Source organism: Oryctolagus cuniculus, chromosome 7 (assembly GCF_051225735.1).
Source record: "Oryctolagus cuniculus isolate XC-2025 breed Fujian yellow rabbit chromosome 7, ASM5122573v1, whole genome shotgun sequence".
NCBI classification, from domain to species: Eukaryota; Metazoa; Chordata; class Mammalia; order Lagomorpha; family Leporidae; genus Oryctolagus; species Oryctolagus cuniculus.
The window spans coordinates 41,578,947-41,603,194 of record NC_142873.1 but is presented as its reverse complement, the minus strand read 5'-3'; the positions used below and the strand labels follow the sequence as shown (position 1 = coordinate 41,603,194).

General features: G+C 57.8%; 1 protein-coding gene across 5 annotated transcripts in view; it reads left to right on the top strand.

Moving 5' to 3' along the window:
* The window catches only part of KIRREL1 (kirre like nephrin family adhesion molecule 1), a 102,240-nt gene extending 78,446 nt beyond the window's left edge, over positions 1 to 23,794 (top strand). For 2 of the 5 annotated variants that reach the window (XM_070076876.2, XM_008264256.5), the window contains exons 2-15: positions 2,818 to 2,967; positions 4,658 to 4,807; positions 9,505 to 9,662; positions 11,631 to 11,781; positions 13,363 to 13,468; positions 13,570 to 13,718; positions 13,902 to 14,029; positions 14,661 to 14,835; positions 14,917 to 15,017; positions 16,442 to 16,640; positions 17,784 to 17,891; positions 18,051 to 18,190; positions 18,916 to 18,993; positions 19,200 to 23,794. In XM_070076876.2, the coding sequence (XP_069932977.2) occupies positions 2,949 to 2,967; positions 4,658 to 4,807; positions 9,505 to 9,662; positions 11,631 to 11,781; positions 13,363 to 13,468; positions 13,570 to 13,718; positions 13,902 to 14,029; positions 14,661 to 14,835; positions 14,917 to 15,017; positions 16,442 to 16,640; positions 17,784 to 17,891; positions 18,051 to 18,190; positions 18,916 to 18,993; positions 19,200 to 19,676 (2,139 nt within the window). In that variant the 5' untranslated portion in view covers positions 2,818 to 2,948 and the 3' untranslated portion in view covers positions 19,677 to 23,794. The remainder of the gene's footprint in view (positions 1 to 2,817; positions 2,968 to 4,657; positions 4,808 to 9,504; positions 9,663 to 11,630; positions 11,782 to 13,362; positions 13,469 to 13,569; positions 13,719 to 13,901; positions 14,030 to 14,660; positions 14,836 to 14,916; positions 15,018 to 16,441; positions 16,641 to 17,783; positions 17,892 to 18,050; positions 18,191 to 18,915; positions 18,994 to 19,199) is intronic. The other 3 variants (XM_008264257.5, XM_070076877.2, XM_070076875.2) reach the window with 3 other exon arrangements.
* The last annotated feature ends 454 nt before the right edge of the window (positions 23,795 to 24,248 follow it).

The window sequence follows — 24,248 nt, the reverse complement described above, 5'->3', positions numbered from 1 at the left end:
TTGGCCAAGGTCACTCCGGAAGCTGCAGAGGCACAGTGTGAACCTTTGTCTCTGAAACTGATGCCCCTAGTACTTGAGTGTAGGGGCAAGCATGGTGGAGCAGTGGGATAAGCCACTGCCTGGGACACCCACATCCCCTGTCGGAGTGCCTGGTTGGAGTCCTGGCTGCTCTGGGTCTCTGATCCAGCTCCCTGCTAATGCACCTGGGAGGCACCTGGGGTTCCTGCCACCCAGGTGGGAGAACACGATGGAGTTCCTGGCTCCTGGCTTTGGCCTGGCCCAGCCCTGGCCATTGTGGGCATTTTGGGGTGTGAGCCAGGAGATGGGAAATCTCGGTCTCTCCTCTCTCTCTCTCTCTCCTCCTCTTCTTGCTCTCTTTGTCCTTCAAATAAATAAATCTTTTTTTAAAAAACATTTAAGCATACAGGGATCTTTGCAGGCCTTAGTCCAGACTTGTCACGGTGCAGGTGCGCGCAGAGGCCCTGAGGAGGAAGTAGCAAGTCCAAGGTCACAGCGCTCTTCACTCTGCAGACTGTGACGCCCCATGCTGCCCACCCCCATCCTGCCGCAGGGTCAGTGGCCTTGCACTCCGAGTGGACGGGGAACCAGCTGCTCACTGTACTCTCGAGACTTCACCAAGAGGCTCCATGCAGGGACGCTGTGGATAGGAATTCCATCTCTGAGCCAGGGCTCGCAGGCCACCCTACTCTCAAGCCCTTGACTTGGGCTCGGGGGGGCCGGGGGAAGGAGAAATGTGAGTGTGGAGGGTTTGCAGCATGTAGCTGCACTAGAGAAATGCGCCAAGGATATGAATAAATTTGAATAATAATGAGGGCAATGCCTGAATTAATAATGCCGGCTGCTCACCTGACCCTCTCCTCCCCCAGGATCTCAGCACCTGCCACCCTAATCCCTCAGAATGTGGGTGAGCCTTACCCTTTCCTTCTTGGGAAGTCAGGTCAGCAGAATTGGGGAACCATTCACAGAGGATGACAGTGGGTCCTGGTTTCTAAAATCCTGACCCCCTGCAGACCCAAAGCGCTGAGTCGGCACTCTGGGCCAGGGTGGAGAAGCTGCCTGCCTCCCAGTGTATCCTGTCTGGCCATCAGTCCACTCCTGGCCCCTGCTGCCTCTTTCTCAGCCCCCTTTGTGTGCAGCAGCCAGCGTGGATGGATGTCAGGGTCCAGAGAGATCCAGCCAGAGGAGAGGGTCTCATTCCAGGGGAAGCGACAGAGCAGCGGCCCTGCCCCCTCTGCCCCACCTGCTGCCCTCTCCTAGCAAAGAAAAATATGGGTGTAAGCCCTGATGATTCGAGACTGGAGACCGTGTGAATAGAGCTGTGAAAGCACGGCTTAGTGATGGGGCCCAAGGGGCCCAGGAATTAGTCTAGGAGGACTTTCTGGAAGAGGGGAGCAGGAGACAGGTTTGGGAAGCAAGGAAAAAGTGGGGCTGAAGGGAAAAAAAAAAAAAAAAAAGAAGGGAGGGCATGCAACCAGGACCCAGCCTCTGCTGTGGTTAGAGGGAAGTCTTGGGATGGGAAGGGTTGAATTATGTTGGCCTACACACGGGTGATGGCAGGTCAGAGACGTTTGGGGAAGCTGGGTTTGGAAATGATTAGATTTGGGGACTGTGGCCTCTGCTTAGGAGCTGGGAGGGGAAGAAGGGGGAACAGCCCCTGAGTCCTGGGGGGGAACTGACTCTGGTTACCTTGGTGTGATTCACTGGAGGCATAGCAAGGAAGCCCCCCGTCTCCACCATCTCCCCCGTCCTATCTCCCTTCCTCGCCTTTCCCCAGGCTGGAGACCTGCAGCTCCCCAGCTCTGCACAGTGCCCAGGCTGCCCCACCACTGGAGCCGACCAGTGATGGTTGGTGTGGGTGGGTGGGAGCGGTGGGGGAGAAGAAGCCGCAATCCAATTCCCTGCTCCATTTAGGCTCCACAATTAAAGGCAATTACTCTGCAGTTCTCTAATCAAATGCTCCCGGGCTGAGCTGCCAGCCGGGCAGCCATGTGTAGCTCACAGCCATGGGGGAGAGTGGAACAAAGTCACACGGCCTCAGCTCCCGCCGTGCAGCAGGCCGCGTGTGTGCAGGTGTGTCAGTGCATGCACACCCATGCACTTGGGAACAAGGGGTAACACTTGGAGCAGGGCCAGCGTGCCAGGACGTGCGTGGACTAAGAGCACTTCTGTTATGGATACTGTCCCCACCTTGGAAGCTTGTTAGCCATGTGGACGTTGGACATGCCTGTCCCACGGACTTTGCCCTTGTGCACCTTCCGGATGCTCCATGGGGGAGCGTCCTGGTGTAGATGCAAACTGGTGCTACCTCTCGTTGGCTCACATGATGCGTGTCCAGCTAGGGGCCATGGCACTTTCATGTGTGTGCGTTTCAGTCCTGAGCAGCATCACCAGCAGCCACTGTTAGGAACGCCTGGGTGTGGGGGTGAGACGGCAGGATGGCTCAGGCCCTAAGCGGAGCCCTGCCCTTGGGAAGTTCCTCGTCTTCTCCGTGGATCCCCGTGTCCTCCTTTGTGAAATGAGAGGCTTGCACTGGCCCCATCTCTAAGCCTTTACGTAACACTGCACCACTTTCCCTGACTGCTAAGCACTTCAGCTGCTGGAACCCATTCCCCTGGGTGGTGGAGGGAGGAACGAGCTAAAGGTTTAGAGGGCAGGGGTTGGGGCTGAAGTGGGGCAGGGGCCGTCTCCCCTCCCACCCCTTGCAGGCTGGGGGTGAGAGCCTGGGAGGGGTGGCCTCTCCGTGGAGCCCCTCTTCTCACTCATCTCCTGACCCAGTGCCGGCTTTGGCTTTGCCAGGGACCCAGACCCGCTTCAGCCAGGAGCCAGCCGACCAGACCGTGGTGGCCGGACAGCGGGCTGTGCTGCCCTGCGTGCTGCTCAACTACTCTGGGATCGTGCAATGGACCAAGGACGGACTGGCTCTGGGCATGGGCCAGGGCCTCAAAGGTGAGTCGGGGCTGCCCGGCCACCCCAGCACCCAGGCTGTTGGACGCTCGTCCCCTTCCTCCCACTCCCGGCACGGACTCCTGGACTCAGCATCCCTTGGTTTCCCCACCGCCTTCCTTCTTCCCTCCCTGTCCTGAGCTGTCTCTACCGCTTTCCTGCCCCGTGGACTGACTTGAGAACTCAGAGCCCAGGAGATGAAGGGAAACCAAGAGACCTTTACGAAGAAAGCTTCAGACGAGAGATAGACACTGTGAGGGTTCCTACAGGCAGGCGGGGGTCAAGGAGGAGGGCCTGGGAGCCGGCAGCCCCCTGCAGGCGTTGGGGAGGGCACAGGGCACAGGCACCTTCTATGTTCTGCAAGAGCTTGTGTCCCACGGGCTCTGCTCCGGCCTCTGTCCTCCCCCTGCCGGGGCGACACCTGCTCAGAGGCCAAAAGCTCAGTCTGATATCGGCCTGAGCGCTTATTTGCTTATTCACTCATTTAATAAGCATTTACTGAGCATCAACTGTGGAGCTGGCACTGAAGAAAACCCAGCGATTCAGTCAGAAACAGAAAACAAACCGACCTCCTAAAGCAAGTACTTGGAAAGCCTCCGGCAGAGTGGGCAGGAAGTCAGGACACCTGGGTTCTAGCCCCGCCTCTGCCGCCTGCCAGCTGGGCGGCCTGAGGAAAGCCACTTGGCCTCTCTGAGCCTGGGATTACTGACCTGGGAACCAGGCCTGGCTGTATAGGAGTTCATTGGTGGATCTTGGGCCCAGTGAGACATGATGAACCGGGAAGCACACGGCTGCGAAGCACTGCAGTGGTGCAGGTGTGGCGGGAAGGGGGCTGTATATTTTTATTCCTGCTATTGAGGGGATGCAGGCTATTTGCTACGGGCTCCGTAGGTTTGCACAGGTAACAGAGAGCCCTCTGTATGAAGGAAGGAGACGGGCCTGGTGGAGGTATTGATGATAGAGAGAGGAACTAGGAGAGGGAGAGATCGATGGATATGGAGTGAGAAGAATCGATAGTCTCTGGACACAGGGAGACAATGGGAGGGAGCTGATGGCGGGGGACGGGGGAGGAGGAGGGAGGGGGACAAGGGAGGCCAAATGGGAGAGGGCCAGAGGCACGGGGCCCAGAAGGGGGCTGCAGCAGGGAGCTGGCAGGACCCTGCCTCGCTTGTCCCTCCCGTGTGGGTGGGGGCGAGACCTCAGGCTGCCTCGCTTCTCTCTGCCTCTGCCCACAGAGCTGCCCCCAGTGAGCTCATGTCTGCGCTGCGATGCCCTAATTTCCACGCGCCCACACTCTCTCCCCCTCTCCCTTCCTCCCTGCTGTCTGCCTTTTTTTTCCCCTTTCTCTCCTATCATTATGAAAGACATTTGTCTGCAAACAGCTTCGGAGATCTCGTCCGCTCCTGCTCATCTCCCTGCTTCTGCTCGCCCTGCGGTCCGCCCCTCCTGCTCCATCACTCCCAGCTCGCCACGGGGCGGGGAGAGTTGGGGGGCTGTGACATCACAGAGCCTGTGTCTGGGACCCCCTGGTCTCACCTGCCCGTGCTGTCCCCAGAGAGGGCGGAGGGAGGAGTGCTGGCCGGGCTGGGTGTGGGCCTATACCTGGGGGTGAGAGGTAGGGCACAGGGTGGTCCCCAAGCCGAGGCCCCCAGGCTGGGCCTCACCCTGGGCTTTGCCCTTTCTGTTTCCGCAGCCTGGCCGCGGTACCGGGTCGTGGGCTCTGCCGACTCCGGGCAGTACAACCTGGAGATCACAGACGCCGAGCTGTCTGACGACGCTGCTTACGAGTGCCAGGCCACGGAGGCCGCCCTGCGCTCCCGGCGGGCCAAACTCACCGTGCTCAGTAATGACGCAACGCCCTTCAGTGCCCTAAGCCCCTGACTCTCTGGCTCTCCGATCCCCTCTTTAACTTCCCAGCTTCTCCCTCTGTTTCTGGCCGCCATCCTGCCCCCACTGTCCCCGTGACCTCCCTGGTTTCCCCTCCCCAACTCCTCCTTTAACTTCTTCCAAAGTCAAGTGCATGTAGAGGAGAGTGGGCAGGGGATGTGGGCGTTCACACTGGGAGGCACACAGCTGTGATGGAGACCCGGCCTCTCCTTTCCTTAGCTCCCTGGCCGGCAGGCTTGCTGTGGCGGGGGAGGGAGCTCCCCTTTCTCAGTCTCCAGAACCAGCTCCCTACTTGTCTCTCGCTCACACTGCCTCCAGCCCTTCCTCCCTGGGTTGCCTCCCTCAGTGCTCAGATTCCACCTGGGGGCCCCCTCAGAAAACAGGGGGAGCAGGCCTGGAGGGCTGAGACCAGGCGGCGGGGGGGCGGGCATGGAGCAGGGGTCCTGTGTGACTGGTCAGCCGTGGGAGGGCCTGTCTCTTGGAAGTCACGAGCCTGGCAGCAGCCCACGGGCGGGCGGACAGAGCAGATGTCCCTCTATGGTAACCCCCGGGGCCATTTGCATAATGAGAGGACAGCTCCAGCATGCAGCACCGGAATGAGGCCAGCTCCAGCTCGCCCCTTGCCCCTCGCCCCTCTGCCTGTCTCCAGGCCTGGTGCTCGGCGGCCCCCTGGCTCCCTCGGTCTTTCTGCTGCCTCCAGCTCTGCGGTGTCACTCGCTGTGCCTCTGCCTCTCCTGTGCTTTCCAAGTCTCCAGCTGAACTCTTCTACCCGTGATCCTCTGCCTGCTCTTTTGTCATCGACTCCATCCCTGTCTTCCCGCCTCCCTTTGATCTGTTTTGCTGCCCCTGTTTTCCCTCCTTCTGGCCGAAATCACTGCCGTGGGGGAAGCCTTCAGGGTGGATGGGAGAAGGGAGGGAGGAGGTGAGCTGAGCGAGCATGGACGCCGGCAAGTGTGCAGTCCGAGAGGAGGCTGTGAGCATGTGACAGGTTGAGTGCAGCAGGAAGAGTCTTCAGCTGCAGGGACCCCGGGGACCTGGGCACCTGTTGCACCCCAGCCATGTGGGCACCACCGCCCTGAGAGGGCCCTGCCCCTGGACACAGGTTTTCTTGGAGGCACGGCACCACCTGCTGCTCCCTGTAGACGGCACTGCCAGGTGCAGAGGTGTGGGCTGGTGTCTAGTGTCAGGACAGGGGAGGCTGGGGGACCGGGCTGCCCATTTCTATGCATGTGAAGGCCCTGAAGCACTAGGACTCAAGGCTGGTGGATGCCTTGTTTCTCCTCTGTAGGACTAAAATTGCAGGAATCAGCAAGGAGCAGGATTGGGATTAGAGTGCAAGAATTAGTCAACACCCTCATTGGAGTGTGGAGTCCACACACTGGAGCCCAGGAGACCCCCCCCCCCTTTTCTTCCTTATGTGTGCCCAGGAGAGCGCGCATCCTAACAAGGGGCCCAGATAGATGTCTCTCCTTTCTCCCTTCTACCTCAGCACACAGACACACCCAGAAACAAAATCCAACAGGCTCCTAGATGCTGCAGGAGGAGGCCTCAGAGTGGCGGCCAGTGGCCTGTCTCAATCAAGAAAGGCTTCTTGGGGGAGGAGAGAATGTCCTGGGAACCCTTGATGGCGGAATGCCTTGTTTAAAGGTTTGCAGGTCAATGAGGCAGAGCTCCACAAATGGGGGGGGGCTGGATACCGACTGGCTGTTGGGAGGGCCTGGTCGGTGTTGAGGATGTGGGCCTTCATAGAGCCTGTCGGGGCGCTCTGAAAGCATGAGAGGTAAAGGGAGAGGCCCCCAAAAGTAAGAAGGGAGACAGGGATGGTTAGCCTGCCTGGTCTCTGCATTCACTCTTCTCCCTCTATTAAGCCCTGGGACACCCTGTTGCCTGCACCAAACACAGGCAGGAGAAGGCATGACAGCCTCACACCCTCCCCTGCCTACCTGTCTGCCCGCCTACTGCAGCTGTGGCTGGTCACAGCCTGGGGACCCGGAGACCCGGCAGGGCAGGAAAGAGGAGTGGGCTGTCCTGGGATCTGGGATCAGCCTCCCTGCCCACCACCAGCCTCACAAACGACCCTCACCCCCAGCCGTCCTGGTCCCCCAGCTCCTCAGGTTGGCTCTTGCCTGAACAGCTTCCAATACAGCTGAACTGTGAGTGCAGCCCACCACGACTTCCGGTCCCCGCAGACGTGGAGTGCACAGCGCCCTCACTACTCACTGCAGTAACACCTGGGGTGCAGCATAGAGGAGCTGGGCTTTAGGGTCAGGCCGGCCTGGTTCCTGGCCCGGCTCTGCCTTTTCACTCACTCTGCTGTCCCCGAGCGATGGGCGTCACCTCCCCGAGCCTGGGCTCCTTATCTGTAAATTGAGGTTAATGATATTTACCGTGAAGGGGTTAATGAGATGCACTTGGTGGTGAGGATTAAATGAAATCATAGACACGAGCGCTTCAGCTGAGCTGGGCGGACGTGGAAATGGCTGCCTCTCACGTTACAGTTTGCAGCTGACTTCTCGTCCATGCGATCCTGTTCCCCACCGCAGTAACACCTCTCGGGGAGCCGGTGTCAACGCTGAAACTTTATACACGTGGAAACTGAGGCCACAGACACGGGCATGTGGACATCCACGATTAAGGCACAGATGGTAAAAGCTTGCCCATCAGCACGTGGACTTGTTGTGGGCCTGCCCGGGCGTTCTCCCTGCGGGCTGAGCAGACGCCCCAGCAGCCTTGCCGTCCTTCGCCCCAGGTGCAGATGGCGATGATGGTGGGGACATTCTAGAGAAAGGTGGGCTGGTGGCAGAGGAGACAGATGGACGTGTTCTGCCTGAACAGAGCAAAGGAAACATGACAGGGGCAGGCAGGAGACGCCTTCCCTTCCCTCCCGGGGGACTCCACACACCTGGGCACCTGGGTGTGGGCGGAGTCTCTGGGCAAGGACACTCAGCACTCTGCTCCTCCGGCAGCAAGGTATGGCCTTACAGAGGTCCGTCCCGCCCCCCACTGACCCAGGGACCTGGGGCGGCAGCTCCTTGTCTCCTTCGCTACTTCCCTCCCCCATCGCTAAACCCATCTGGCATTGGAACCAGATACAGCAGGGAGTAAGGAGGAGGCACAAGGGATTCAGAGGATGATTAACCTGCCAGGGGTCGGCTGTGCTGCTGGCCGCGTCCAGGCAAGGAAGCTAACACACCCCACCCACTGCACAGGGCCTGCACCTCCCAGCCCAGGGGCAGTGCCTCACCCTGACCTTCACGGGGGTGCAGTGAGGAGGCACTGTTCTCTGGTCTAAACAAAGACAAAACTAACAACCCCTGCAATTCGGTGACTTTAGTGACTCACCCAAGATCCCTGGGCAGGCCAACGCGAAGTTAATAGGATTTGAAACCAGGGCTGTAAACTCTGTGCACCTCATCCAGGAGATGGCTCAGCACACGGGGGTTGAACAGATCCCTGGGCCAGGCTGCAGGGGGTTTGTTTTAACTGGAAACCCAAGCATGCAACCCCTTAATTCAATAACTGCAGGACAGCCCTGCCCGCCCCCAGGGCTCCCAGGGCCTCTCACTACCCACTCTCAAGGGTTCCTCCTGGAAAACTCCCTCCGAGTTTTTTTTTTGTCTTTCCCAGAAAGGAGCAAACAAAATCCTTTCTCCTTTCTGGCTGATGAACACTGAGTGGGTAAGAAAGATTGTGATCAAAATCCTTCTGCCTTTATCCCACCCATCACCATTCATTCATTCAACAGATACCCTTGCTGTCAAGGCAACACTGGGGTTGAGAGTAGGCAGCCCCTGCCCTCCGGAAACTTCCCATCTGATTCACCTGTGGGGCAGGTGAAACACCCCCCACCACCTGCTTGTAGCGTCAGCATTTAGCAAGGGCTCACATTGGCCACACTGCAGGCACTGGAGACCATCAGTAGTGAGACAGGTCCAGTGGGAACAGTTCTGGTTGGGGCAGGGACAGATAGTCATCAGATCCCCAGGGGATAGTGTAAAGAGTGCTGAGTGACTGGCTGGGACCAGCATGATGGGGAGGGGGGACACGGCCCGGAAAGCCTTAGTGCATCACTGGGTCTTGGGCAGGTGGGTGGCTCTTTAGCAGGAGCTATGGGGAAGGGCACGTCATGTGCAAACGCCAGCATCCGCAAGGATGAGGAGGCCAGGAACTGCAGGACTGAGCTCCAGGACCCTTGTACAAACACTCAGAACTCATGCCTGAGGCAGCTGTAGCCACTGAAGGTGTCTGAGCGAAGGAGTGGCCCAGTCGTAGCAGAGCTGTAGGCAAATGACGTGCTGGCAGTGGCACAGTGGAGCTGCTGTAACAGGCCCGCCTGTCTGGCTGCCCGCGAGCAGAGAGGCAGACAGGAAGGGATGGGCGTTAAGAGACCTGTGGAGGCAGCCACCTAGAGCCCAAATACTGAGATAGCACAGAACCCCATCTGTCAGTAGGAGGCTTGAGCAGTGGTTGGGAGTGTAGTACCAGGAAACAGAGCAAGCTAAGACAGGAAAACCTGAGGGCCTGGGGAGCTGTGTGAGCCCAGGACCTTGGGTGAAGCCACCATGGGAGCAGTAGTAGAGTGGCTGCAGGCAGGCCTGGGTGGCACCGCCCCGCCCACACCCTGGGCTGACTTGGCCACTCTGTCCCCCGCAGTCCCGCCAGAGGACACCCGGATTGACGGAGGCCCTGTGATTCTGCTGCAGGCAGGCACCCCCCACAACCTCACGTGCCGCGCCTTCAACGCCAAGCCTGCCGCAACCATCATCTGGTTCCGGGACGGGACGCAGCAGGAGGGCGCCGTGGCCAGCACGGTGAGGACTCTGCCCGCTCCCCCTGCTCCTCTCCGCCCAGCCTGTAGTTGCCTTTCTTTCCCACAGGGGTTCCACCACGGCTCGGGGGACACAGACGTGAGGAGGGGTCTTAGAGGGTGCCTGGGGCGACCCTCCCAATAGACCATTGGGCATCGTGAGGCATAGAGCAAGGAACTGGTTCCTGGGCTCGCCACCATTCTGTCCCTACGCAGAGACTAAGGAATAACAGTAATAATAAGTAATAACAGTAACCTACTTAGCTGTGCACGAGCACCTTAGGGAGGGACTCCCTTAATCCTCACCAGAGTCCCATAGAGTAGGTGTTACTTCCAGCTCACGGAGAGGAGGAAACTTGGGCCTGCTGTCCCCCACAGTCCTGCCAGACACTCGGATGGACAGAGGCCCCGTGATTCTGCTGCAGGCATGCCCCCCCCTTTTCATGCCCATTTGAGACAGTAAAGGTTCAGGGTGGCACGGGGGAGACAGGGCTACTGCATGGCCAGGTCCTGTTCCAGGCCCAGAAGAGATGCACCTGTCTCTGTGATGAGGCCACAGACCTGACTTTGGTTCACAGCATAGTTCTCCTGGGCGGTTTGCAATATGTGAAACAACCGGAAGGTTCCTGGGACTGTATTCAGGGACCTTGGGTTGGACGGCATCGAGTGAGAGAGTTGGAGCCTCTGAGCCCCTTCCCCGCCCTCAAGGAGATTGTGATTCAACATTGAAACCCCCTGGAGCTGGCTTTGTGGCATAGCTGGTGAGGCCACTGCCTGTGATGCCAGCATCACAGTGCTGGTTCGAGTCCTGGCTGCTCCACTTCCAATCCAGCTCCCTGCTAATAGCCTGGGAAAGCAGTGGACGATGGCCCAAGTGTTCAGGCCCCTGCACCCACCGGGAGACCCGGGTGAAGTTCCTGGCTTCTGGCTTTGGCTTGCCTCAGCCCTGGCTGTTGCAAACATCTGGAAAGTGAACCAGTGGATGGAAGACCTCTCTCTTTCTCTCCCTCTCTGTAACTGTGACTTTCAAATAATCAAGTAAATCTTTTCTCTATATATAAACACTGAATCCTTCACACAGGACAGCAAACACAGCTGGATGTGCTGAGAGCTGTGCCCAGGACAGGTTGCAAAGGGTACCAGTTCAGGTTCAGGCTGGGAGAGTCGTGATGAGGCCTGGTTCAGCCCTGAAAGTCTTTGCAGAAGAGGAGGGGCTTGTACTGGACTCAGAGAATTCCAAGAATGAGACTCAGATCCAGAGGGAAAACTGTAACACAAACAGGGAACTCTAAGGCCAACTCTGGGCTTTAGCTAGTAACAGTATACCAGCCTTGGTCTGCCAGTTGTAACAAAGTTATCTAATGCAAGATACCAGTACTGCTGGGAGTGGTGAGCCTGAGAGGAGAAAATATGGAAACTCTCCATACTTTCTGTTCAGTTTTTCTGTATACTTTTTAAACTGCTCTAAAAAATAGTCAGGCATGGGGCCGGCGCCAAGATGCGCTAGGTTAATCCTCTGCCTGTGGTGCAGGTATCCCATATGGGTACCGGTTCTAGTCCCAGTTGCTCATCTTCCAATCCAGCTCTCTGCTATGGCCTGGGAAAGCAGTAGAAGATGGCCCAAGTCCTTGGGCCCCTGCACCCGTGTGGGAGACTGGAAAGAAGCACCTGGCTCCTAGCTTTGGATTGGCACAGCTCTGGCCATTGCGGCCATTTGGGGAGTGAACCAGAGAAAAGAAGACCTTTCTCTCTGTCACTCCCTCTCACTGTCTGTAACTCTGTCAAATAAATAAATAAATAAAATCTTTAAAAAAAAAATAGGTGCACACAGGGCAGAGGTTGGGGAGCAGAGGCAGCTGAACTTGAGGTTACGGTATTCCTGTAGCCGGAGCTGACTCCGAGTCAGCTCACCTGGGCAGCAGGGGAGGGGGCTTTTAGCTTGACCTTGTCTGTCCGCCTCGTCCCGCCCCAGGAGCTGCTGAAGGATGGGAAGAGGGAGACCACCGTCAGCCAGCTGCTCATTAACCCCACAGACCTGGACATCGGGCGCGTCTTCACCTGCCGCAGCGTGAACGAGGCCATCCCGAGCGGCAGGGAGACGTCTGTGGAGCTCGACGTGCACCGTGAGTGGGGTCCAGGAGCAGGCGGGCACAGGGTGGTGAGGAAGGAACGCGGCGGCCTCGTGAGAAGCCAGAGACCCCAAGACAAAGGCTGCCGTCCCCCTGGACGCTGAGGGCTGGTAGAAGGGGCATCGGCCGTGGAGTCTGGTGGTTCCCGGTTCTGAGCCACTGTGTCATTTGGGGCAATGGTTTAATCTCTCTCAGCCTCGGTTTCCAACTCTGCTTACCTGGAGAAAGTATAATGTGGACCTGTAATCTCTGATCCATGGTTCCAAAGAAAAAGCGATTTGGGAATTGGGTGTTGTGGCACAGAGGATTGGGCCCCCTCTGGGACCCCGACATCCCCATCTCCATCTCAGAGTGCTTGGGATCGAGTCCAGCTCCTGCTGATGTGTCTCAGAGGCAGCAGGTGATGGCCCAAGTACATGGGTTCCTGTCACCCAGGTGGGAGGCGGGGATGGAGTTGCTGACTCCTGGCTTTGGCCTGGCCCTGGGCTGTTAAGGGCATTTGGGGAGTGAACCAGTGGATGGAAGATCTGTCACTCTGCTTTTCAAATTAATAAATAAATCTCTTAAAAATAATAATAGTTAAAGTGATGTGCTGGGCAGACCTGAGCTGGGGCTCTTCATAGTCTTGGCATAGTGGCCATATGTGTCACTGCAGATGCATTACTGTGTGTGACTGTGGGGTGTCCCCAGACACCTCGGGGGGGGGGTGTCTGTGGCCTTATGCATAGCATTTTCTTTGTAAAATTTGAAAAATTCCAAATTCTGAAACATGTCCAATTCCAAGGGTTGAAAGTAAGGGATTGTGAGGGGGCCGGCGCCATGGCGCACTAGGTTAATCCTCCGCCTGCAGCGCTGGCATCCCATTTGGGTGCCGGTTCTAGTCTTGGTTGCTCCTCTTCCAGTCCAGCTCTCTGCTGTGGCCCAGGAAGACAGTGGAGGATGGCCCAAGTGCTTGGGCCCTGCACCCTCATGGGAGACCAGGAGGAAGCACCTGGCTCCTGGCTTCGGATTGGCGCAGCGCCAGCCGTAGCGGCCATTTTGGGGGTGAACCAATGGAAGGAAGACTTTTCTCTCTGTCTCTCCATTGTCTATAACTCTGCCTGTCAAATAAATAAAAAATAAATTTAAAAAATTTTAAAAATCAAAAAAGAAAGTAAGGGATTGTGGACCTGTCCCTGCTTCCTGAGGCTGTGAGCATTAAACAGCCTAAGAGCACTCAGCATGGAGTGTGCTTACTGTGTAGGGGCTCAACAACACTCTCGGAAAACACGGGGAAACAAATGTAGGGGTGGGGGGCAATTGAAGATGCTTTCCGTGAGCGCAGCGAGCCCACACTGACGCCTAGTGGCCACAGCGGGTCATTACATCGGTTGATCAGTTGATGACTTCAGTACCATCCTTGGTGGTCACCCCTACCTTGAGGCTCCCTAGAGGCTCCACGTGGAAAGGCAGGGAAGACAGCTTAGTTGTTGGAGCTGATCTGCAAACTCAGATTCCTAGATCACCCCAAGTGATGAGGTCTGAGCGTGCAAGGGAGGGACGGAGGACTCTGACTTCCTGTGGCCTGCTTTGCAGATCCTCCTACAGTGACCTTGTCCATCGAGCCCCAGACAGTGCAGGAGGGCGAGCGTGTCATCTTCACGTGCCAGGCCACTGCCAACCCTGAGATCCTGGGCTACAGGTGAAGAAGGGGCTGGGTGGGAGTGCTTCAGGGAGGCCAGGATGGTGGTGGTGGGGGTGGCTTGGAGCCCTGATCCCACCTCTGGGCATTGTCCTCCCCAGGTGGGCCAAGGGGGGCTTCCTGATCGAGGACGCCCACGAGAGTCGCTACGAGACGAATGTCGATTATTCCTTCTTCACGGAGCCCGTGTCTTGTGAGGTCCACAACAAAGTGGGAAGCACCAACGTCAGCACCTTGGTGAACGTCCACTGTGAGTGGCTGGAAGGCAGGGCTGAGCAGGGAGCAGGGCCTTGGGGGGAACGTGGCGGGGGGCCTGTGTAGCAAGAGGAGACAGGAGTGGAGTTGAGGGGCTCACAGAGCAGGAGGAGGACCCTGCCTGCCAGAGACCCCCGGTGAGCTTGAGGCCCTGACGAGTTGCCTCTGTCCACCTCAGTTGCTCCCCGGATTGTAGTGGACCCCAAGCCTACAACCACAGACATCGGCTCCGACGTGACCCTCACCTGTGTGTGGGTTGGGAATCCCCCGCTCACCCTCACCTGGACCAAGAAGGACTCCAACATGGTGAGACTCGTCCTGCTCTTCCCGAGTGCTGGGCGGAAGCGGAGTGGGTGTCGGGGATGGGGTGGGGGCGGCTAAGGGGCTGGGCGGGGATCGGTCCGTCCTCTTCAGGTAGAACCTGGGATCTTTTTCACATCTTGGGATTTTGAGGGCAAGGACAGTGCTTGCAGGCAGCTCCGCCCCTTGTCACAGGACTGCTGGCCAGTTCAGAGGCCGTGGGAGGGGCAGGCTGCAGGGAGGCTGCTGCAGGGTGAAACGCACGAGAACGCTGCACAGGACAGGCAGGCAGCTGGGGCGATCCCCTCGAGGAGCTTGGATTCTGTAGCTCGAGAGAGACCCTCGGAGTCAGTGTGGTCCGGGGTTACACGAAGAAATTTCAGGGGAAAGTGCCCTGCCTCGTTAGACAGTGGAAACGGGAGAGCAGGTTGGAGGAGGCCGTGTCCTTGTACAAACACTGCAGCCTTCACCTGCCCACTGCGGCCTCCACGCCACCCCTGTCCATTCTTGCAAACTGTTGAGGGGCAGGGCGGGGACTGAACAGACTCGGGAACCCCATTTCCCTTCTGGAAATTCACGTGTGGTCCTTCCTGCTTTCTTTCCAATGCCTCCAATGCGGGGGCCCTCACCGACCTAGGGGCCCAGGCCTCCTGGCTCCCCACCCGAGGCTGCTCTCTCTGCCCAGGTCCTGAGTAACAGCAACCAGCTGCTGCTGAAGTCCGTGACCCAGGCGGACGCTGGCACCTACACCTGCCGGGCCATCGTGCCTCGGATCGGCGTGGCTGAGCGAGAGGTGCCACTTTACGTGAATGGTGAGTAGCCCGAGCGGCCCTGAGGCCTGGGTGGGTGGCGCTGCAGGCTCTGACTGGCCTACTGGGTCTTCTCGCTCGCAGGGCCCCCCATCATCTCCAGTGAGGCGGTGCAGTACGCTGTTAGGGGTGACGGCGGCAAGGTGGAGTGTTTCATCGGGAGCACCCCACCCCCGGACCGCATCGTGAGTGCTGGCAACCCCCCACCCCCACCCCACTCCACCACCACCAACTCTCCACTCTTGTCCAGCCGCCTCTCCCTTCCTCTGGCTTCACACCTCCGATTTCCACATCCCTTGTCTGTACTTCTAATCCTCCGCCTTCGTCCCCTGTGTCCCTTTACCTGCTCGGATCCCGCCTCCTCTCTTACACCTTGTGTGACCTTGAGCACTTGACTTAGCGTGATGAGCCTCATTTTCCTCTTCTGCAAAACCGAGGCTGTAACCCCTGCCCGACGGGGTTGCTAAGAAGTCCCTGTAGCAACACGTGTGGCACCTGGCACTCGGTTCCTTGTCACCGCTCCTCCCTGCTGCCCTTGGAAATGCTCCTTCTGCTCCCGCCTCCCTGACTCGGTTACCCCTGACCCTTCCCCTGATCTCCCCTCTCCCCCCCAACCTCGGCCTGCTCCCCCCATCCGTTCCCGCTCCCCACCCTGCCCTGCTCTTCCCTCCTTCCTCCTGCCTTCCTCCTTCCTACCAGCTCGCTCGCCACCACCTCCCTCCTCCCTCCTCTCCCCCACACCATGAGCCATTAATTCCTTCCGTGACCATTAACCGTCAAACCCCTCATCACATTTAATGACCATTTGGCTAACTCCAGGGCTGCCCAGGGACACTCCATTACCACGGCCGCCCGGGCAGCGGGCGGCTGGGCTCCCCGGGGGCTCTCCTCGCAGAGCGGGAAGATTGATCTCTGGAAAGGAGCCAGCTCTCAGCTGCTCCCCTCCCTTAGGCTACACTCTGAGGGGGGCCCCTGTGGGGGGTCCTGCAGTGGGAAGTCAGGGAGGGGGGGTGGGTCCAGGGGGCTCTTCTCTGGGCCCTGCCATCCTGAGAGCCTTGGATGAGTCTTCAGAGCTGGCTAGTAGGTTCCTGTGCATTGGTTAAGGCGCGGCTAAGAGTTGGGTTGTGTTTAGTTACAATCACAGAGCGGACGAGCTAGAAGAAACCTTGAGCAGTGTCCAGTGCTAGTCTGGTTCTCTCATGTCACAGATAAAGGAATGGTGGCCTAGAGAGGGAGAGGGGAGGGAGGCCCCACAGGGACTTGGAAGGAGACCCAGGGGGTCCCAGACATCAGATCGTTGGACCAGCTGCACCCACATCACATGGGGTCATTAGAAAGACAGCGGTCCTCGGCCTTTCCCCGGCGGTTCCCGTTTGAATCTCCCTAGGAGGTGTGGCGTCAGCCACGTGTGAGAGCCACTGCTCCCCCAAGTGAGGCTGGGTGCCGAGGGTTTGAGGCGGTAGATAGGACAGACTCCTTCCAGGGTGAGTGTTGGGTCGAGCTGAAGACCCACACAGCACTGGAGAGTGAGGGTGCCTTGAGGGTGACGCCTTAGACATGTGCTTCTGCCACCTGCCCCCTTAACTCCTCTGTGCGCTCCCCACTGCAGGCCTGGGCATGGAAGGAGAACTTCCTGGAGGTGGGGACCCTGGAGCGCTACACAGTGGAGAGGACCAACTCAGGCAGCGGCGTGCTGTCCACACTCACCATCAACAACGTCATGGAGGCCGACTTCCAGACGCACTACAACTGCACGGCCTGGAACAGCTTCGGGCCCGGCACGGCCATCATCCAGCTAGAGGAGCGAGGTGACTGGCTGTGCCGGTGTCCGCCAGGGTGCAGGGCAGCCTGGTGGTCGGGGTGGGGACGGGGCGGTTCTCCAAGGGCAAGAACTCTTAGTGGTCTGCAGGGTTGCTCACTCCACGGACGTTTCTTGAGCGTCTCTGTGGGCCGGGCTCCACACCAGGGGCTGCAGGGGGCAGCTGAGAGCAAGACCCAGCCCCTGCACTCAAGAAGCGTCCAGTGTGGAGGAGGAACTTGCAACAAATGAACCCAGACGGAGGAAAACCAAGGGAGTACCACTGCCCGTCTCACCGGGTTGCTGAGGGTGCCCCAGTGCCCAGGGCAGGATAGGTGCTCATTTTCATTCCCTTGCAGCTCCAGGAATTCTTAGTCTGATGGGAGAGACGTGACCCCCTCTCCCCGGGCACTTGAAGCCCAACGGAGGTGTTATTTAACCTTTGGAAGCTCCCGGGTCTGATGAGGGAGGGATAGCTTTGGTTTGTCCATTTATGTCTTGAGAGCTAGCCACCTGACATAGGAGCTGGGGAGCCTTGTGGGAAACGGCTGGAGATCTGCAGGGTGAACCAGGAGGACAGTGGAAGAGCAATGGGGGGCTCCTCAGGGAGGGGTCCCAGAGGGGAAGAACTGTAGGCAGGCTCTGGGCCCCATGAGGACTGCGAGGAAGACAGGCTGTGGAGCCCGGCCCACAGAGGCTGAAGTCAGGACTCCTGAGCTCCCGCTCAGCTCTGGGAAGCCCGGGGAATTAAGGAAGGCTGGGCCTTGGCTGAACAGGTGCAGATGGGGAAGTGGGCAAGGGGGTCAGAGCACAGATGGCCAATGGGAGGGTTTGCAGCTGAAACAGGCCCCGTCCGGGAAGGAGGGACCGCCCCTCGCGGCAGGTGGGCTGAAGAAGAGGAATGGTCTGAGGCCAGGGTCACGTGGATGCCTCCCCTGCAGGGATGAGACAGTGAGCTCAGCTCTCATCAAGCTGAAGCACAGACCCAAATGCAAACACATCCGTCCCCTTCTTCTCAAATCCAGCCTTGATTTAAACCTAACAAGGCTCACAAAATCAGGAAACCTTAGCCCCGTCCGCCGTGCAGAGCCCGAAGCTCGTGTCCCCATGAGCCTCTGCATGACCCCTCCTCCTTTCATTCCCCCACCGGAAGAGGTGCTGCCTGTAGGCATCATCGCTGGGGCCACCATCGGCGCGGGCATCCTGCTCATCTTCTTCTTCATCGCCTTGGTGTTCTTCCTCTACCGGCGCCGCAAAGGCAGTGAGTGTGGGCCCCACGCGGCCGCAGCCCTCCCCTCCCATCCCAGGGCACACAGCAGGCAGCGCCTCCCAGGATGGGGTTGGGTAGGAATGTAGCTGAGCTCCCCAGCCCCGAGGCCAGCAGAAAGCGACTAGTCCAGGCTGCCCCCACCTGTTCCAGGTCGCAAGGACGTGACCTTGAGGAAGCTGGACATCAAGGTAGAGACGGTGAACCGAGAGCCACTCACGATGCATTCTGATCGGGAGGACGACACGGCCAGCGTCTCCACAGCCACCCGGGTCATGAAGGCCATCTACTCGGTGAGGGTCTCCTCCCTCAGGCTGTTAGGACCAGCTGCACCCCAGCTCTCTTAACCACTGCTGTTATTCTCTTCTCCCTGGTCCTGCCACACACACACGCACACATGCACACATGCACACCCGCACCCCAGGGAGAGACAAAGTCTTCCATCGGCTAGTTCACTCCCCAAATGGCTGCAACAGTCAGAGCTGGGCTGATCCAAAGCCAGGAGCTTCTTCCAGGTCTCCCACATGGGTGCAGGAGCCCAAACACTTGGGCTGTCTTCAGCTGCTTTCCCAGGTGCATTAACAGGGAGCTGGATCGGAAGTAGAACAGCCAGGACTCGAACTGGTGTCCATACAGGATGCTGGCACTGCAGGTGGAGGCTTAGCCCACCCTGCCCCAGAGCCAGCCCCTACATCCATCCTTTCCATCGCAGAGTCGGAGATAGGACTTGTGTTCCTGACGTAAACGCCTCTTCGCTGAGATGAACAAACCAACCCACAGAGGGCAGAGACAGACCCAAGGCCACACTGCCCTTTAGCAACAGATTTAGCGCTAGAACCCAGTCCCTGGCCCCTTCCATCACATCCCAGAGCCTATGCCGGGGGGATGCAGAACTCAAGTGTGCCCTTGACCCCAGACCCTTGCTGTTAGCAGGAGGCCTCTGGGCACGGGGAGGAGGTTGGCGAGGGGGCTAACAACAGGCCCTGTCTTCTGACCCCTCACCCCTGCTGCTGTGCAGTCCTTTAAGGATGATGTGGATCTGAAGCAGGACCTGCGCTGCGACACCATCGACACCCGGGAGGAGTATGAGATGAAGGTGGGGCCGTGTGCGTGGCCTGGGGGTGGAGGGGAGGACAGGGCAGGGAGGAGGGGTCCAGAGGGTGACTGAAGGAACAGGGGCATGGGTTGGTACCAGAAGGAAACATGGGGAGAGCCAGAGGAGGCAGTTGGACAGCCACAGGGAGACCTGATCCCCTGAGAGGGAACTTCTGTCTCCATCCTCTTCTCTCCTTGTGCCCCCAGGACCCCACCAACGGCTACTACAACGTGCGTGCCCACGAGGACCGCCCATCTTCCAGGGCGGTGCTCTATGCTGACTACCGTGCCCCTGGCCCTGCCCGCTTCGATGGCCGCCCCTCGTCCCGTCTCTCCCACTCCAGCGGCTATGCCCAGCTCAACACCTACAGCCGGGCCCCTGCCTCTGACTACGGCCCTGAGCCCACCGCCGCTGGCCCTGCTGCCCCAGCGGGCACCGACACAGCCAGCCAGCTGTCCTTTGAGAACTATGAGAAGTTCAACTCCCACCCCTTCCCTGGGGCAGCCGGGTACCCCACCTACCGGCTGGGCTATCCCCAGGCCCCCACCTCCGGCTTGGAGCGGACCCCGTATGAGGCGTACGACCCCATTGGCAAGTACGCCACGGCCACTCGGTTCTCCTACACCTCCCAGCACTCGGACTACGGGCAGCGATTCCAGCAGCGCATGCAGACTCACGTGTAGGGGCCCGAGCCCGGCTGGGGCGTCTCTGCGGGGCAGAGGAGGCTTCACAGCTGTTCCCTGATATTCAGGGGCATTGCTCGTTGCTCCCTGCTCGGACCAGCCTTCCTCCTCCCGCGTGGCAGGTGGGGAGCAGGTCTCCCAGAAACACCACGTCCCGAGGATGGTGCTCCGTGCATGCCCCAGCCTCCTGGGCCTGCCCTTCCCTTTTCCTCGGGAGGACGTATCTCTTCTGAACTGTGCTCTTGCCTGACGCCAGCATGGGGACAGGGAAGGAGAAGGTTGGGGAGAGCAGAGGGGGCACTTTTTAGCATTCCTTTTCCGTCCCACCCCTCTGGTCGTCTGTGAGTGGGAAAGGGGGGTCAGGCTTCGGCGGGGAAGACATGAAGTATGGGGAGTGGGTGGCTTGGGCACAGACAGGTGGAACGTACGATGCCCCGGCCAGTCCTGTTTGCATTCATGCCCAGAGTGCATCTTGCCCTCTTTAGGAGACTGCAGAAGGGACCTTGGATTTACTTAGCTCTTGTCTGCAGAACAGCCCTGGTACTGAGTTCAAGTCTAGCCCTCATGCAGCTGAGGCCAAAGTGCAGAATAACCTGGCTGCCCACTGTGGATCCAGGAGCCCCCAGTCACACTGCCCCCTTTTCTTCCCGCGCTGTGCTGGGGACAACCAGACCCATCTGCATCTTCATGAAGAGAGAAAGGTCAGGATCAGGACCTGATTGGCCAGCCAGGGACGGCTGTGGCTTGCACGGCGGTTTGTGGCACCAACCCTAGGGGAGCCCTCTTCTCTGCCCCACTTCCTGGCTTTAACTCTTGAGCTTGTGTGGGGTGGCGTGCTGTGCTATAGGGTATTTTGCAAAGACAACCTCATTTGGAAAACTGAACGATGAAAACCTCATTTGGGAAAAAAAAAAAAAAAAAAAAAAAAAAACCTGTAGGGATTTCCCCACCCAAAATACAAGTCCCAGTGGAAAGGAAAGGGGGGCACCTGTTCTCCACCAGGCTCCTAATTCCCTCCATTGCTCTTTCCGTCTCCAAGCACTTTGATTGCATTTTTATACATTCAGGTGGAGGCTCGGGTGAGGGAGGGGCCCTGGGTCTCCGGCTCTGCCGCCCTCCCTGAGACCCCACCAGCTGGTCAGAGACCACCCTCCAGGGGACATGGGAGATGTTCTCTTGAGACAGGTTTTGGTTTAATGTCTTTGTGTTTTATGTTGTCTTCTTGGACCAATCAGATTCCTTCTTCCACTGTCAGTGCCTTGAGTGTCCAGCTTTGGCTGACCGGCCCTGTGTGGGCAGGTGTGCGGGGAGCAGGGACGTTAATAGGGTTAGGGGAGAGACTCACGGCGCGGGGGCCTGGAGAGGAAGTGGGCCGGGAAATGGCCCTGCTGCGGGGGGACCTCGTGCTGACGGGGAGAAGGCACTGCGGAAGGGCAAGCAGGCGCCCCACAGTCCGTGCCCTCTGCACATGCGCGCCCGCACACATTCCACCCGACCAAAGAGAACGCGGGCTTCTGAAAGAACCTGGCCTGCTGCCCCTGCCTCGCTTCCGAGGAAGCAGCGCCTGGAGTCTCTTCGTCTCCCCGGCTGTGCAGCCCGCCAGCCCAGTGGGAGGAGGGGGGCGCCTGCGGTGCAATTCCCAGAATGCTCCTTGCCCTTTCTCGGTGGTCACCATTCATTAGTCATGTTCACTTTAATGAGTTACATGCTCATCAGCCACGGGCCATCACCATCCTTACGGATGGGCCTGTGGGGTGACATTCTCAGCCATCCTCTTGCGGGTGATCCGCGGATAATGCCCAGGGAGCAAGCAGCTCCGCCTCCAGCCTCTGGGGCAGCCCTGTGGAAGCGGCCCTACTGGGGGCATTTCAGGCTGTTCCCAGCTGCCTTCCACCCCTGGAAGCCCAGACTTCCTGCAGAGTCCTTCATGAGCTTGCCCTGGGAAGGTCTGCTAAGAGAGCAGGTCCCTGTGCAGACAAATTCATACAAATTTTGATTGTTTGCGCAAAAACCGGAAGCCATGGGTAATCCCGGTACAGCCTAAAGGTGGTAACTTTTTAAACAGGAATATTCCAAAACACACTCGTTTGTATTTTGGGTTTGGCCAGATTCTCTTACTTCTCTCTTTCTGGTTAAGTATCAGGTCCTTTCTGTTGAGCGGATGGAGGGGACGGACCCAGGGTCACAAGGTAACTCAGCTAATGCGGAGACTTGCAGAGAAAGGAAGCTCCTTAGCTGATTAGCTGGGACCTCTTGGGTGTCACAAGCGCCAGGCAGGGGACAGGGAGGCATCTGCAGCCCAGACAGTCTGTGCTGTCTGCAGCTTGCACTCTGGTATGTTTGGAATCTGGATCGGGACCCGAGGCCAGGCCATACGGAACAGCTTTCTTTCCCAGGGCACAGAAGGTGGTTTGGCTGCAGAGCTGTGTTTAAGGCTGGAGCCCCAGTCTGTCCTTGATGATCCTGGTCATCTTGACTTTTCTTGTTTCAGTAGGAAGAGCAAGGGCCTGGAGGTCAGGAGACCCGGAACCCAGTTCTGAAGCTGCCATTTGCTGAGTGGCTTGACTTAACCATACGCTCACTGCCCCCCGGATCTGTGGCCTGGGAAGGGTTTCACAGACCCAGAGCTCTCCTGCTTTGGCTGTGTTATTTTGCTGAGGCTGGGGTGGGGAGCTGGGTAACTGTTGAAATAATCTGGGCTTCACTATTCTGTCAGAAGTGTTGTGAGTGAATTTCCATCAGGAACCCTTTTATCCCAGACAGCAACAAATGCACACCCAAGACCTCAGAATGGAACTGATGCGGGGTCATCCTTTGGCAATCGGGTTATCTGTGCTGCTCCTGCTCAGGTCAGGCAGGTTTGCAAAGCGATCCATGGCGCAGGCCCAGGCAGGGCTGGGTGAGTCTCACCGAGTGCTGAGGTTTTAGGCAGCCGCTTCTGTGTGTGGGAAATAGAAGCAGCTGTCCCTTACCCGGGTCTCCAGGGCCACCATCCTCATTATTGCACCATGAAGCCTGCAGTCCAGGGTGACTGAACCAGAGGACCGGGAGAGAACACAGCCGATCCTTCCATGAAGGGACAGGTTAGAAGTGGAGCTGGGGGCTGGGCTCCCAGTCTCAGAATCTGTAGATTTCACCCACATATGTGGCAATGTTGAGCCCTCTGGGTTTCAAAGACCCACGTTAAAGCCCAGTGGAGTGAACTGACTGACACACTGCCTCATTCTCCTGTCCCCATGGCTGGGCTCCAGGGCCACCCTGGCTTCTCTGGTCCTGGTGCAGGTGACCCAAGCCGCATCACTGCTCTGTGTTCCCCGTATGAGATAGTCGCTGGAAGGAACAGGGAAGCCCTGAGCCCTGCCAAGCCCTGGCAAGGAGGAAAATGGGAACACAAGTGCACAGACCAAGGGATGTCACTGGCAAAGCATTTATTTTTGTGAAGAGGCTTTAAAATTAGCATTTAAATATCCCATTCCCTTCTGCCTCCCTTAATCCCCACTTCCGTATTTCTCCCTGTCTCCTGCAGGCCAGACTGTGAAAGGCATTGGCTTGGTCCTGACACCACCCCGGCTGGTGGAGAGGACTTGGGAGATTGGAGGGGGAGGGTGTGGAGAATCCCATTTTATTGCATCACTGTGAGGGAGCTCCAGGCCCTGTCCCTGGAGAAATCATTGCTGCACAGAAGTCACAGGCCATACTGGGCAGTTCTGGCACTCGCCTGCCCTGAAAAACCAGAGTCATGATAATAATAACTTCATCTGCATTGAACGATCACTCATTTCTACCAGCTGTTTCCTGCCCTCCTTTTCCTCTCTGCTGTCCCCAGCCACTGGCCTCTGCGAGTGTTGGTGGTCCCCAGGCTCTTCTGTTAGCTTCTGGAACTCTTCAGATGCTACCCCCAGAATTCCCTAGTCGCTGATCGAATCTGTGTCGGCACAGGCCTGTCAGCAGCTGTGAGCCAGCTAGCTGTTGCCTCCAGCTCCGCCAGGCAGGCCCAGAGCTCCCTGTGGTCGCCTTCTCTGTCCCAGCCACTTTTGGAATTACAACCTCTATTTCTGGCTCCAGTTGAATTTTTCTGCACCCAAACCCCAATAATAAATGAATCCATGACGATAAGAGGAGAGAAGAAAAATATTATTTTTGTTAGGACAAACCATCGTAGATTTTTAGCAATGTGTATCTGTGTGTCCCTCACACCTTTTCCTATTCTGCCTTTTTTTTTCTTTTTTTTAAATATTATGTACTATATTTTTAGTCTCAAACACACTATATATTATATATATTTAATTTTTATATATATATAAATATAAATGTTTTAAAAATTACTCTGTTTTGTGTTATTTGGTGCATAAGCAGCTTTAAAAAAAGCCTGCCTGGTTCTGAGTAAACCAGGCCACGTTTGGGGGAAAGATTTTGGGTTAAGGTTGCAGAAACTGGAATCTGTGTCACCTCCAGGCTGTGTGATAAACACCATTTTATTCACCAGTTTGTGCCTTGCAGAACCCTGAGGCCAGTTGTAGCAGTCCAGGGACAAACAGCTAGAAGCTCCCTGTTTTTGGAATATAGCATCGG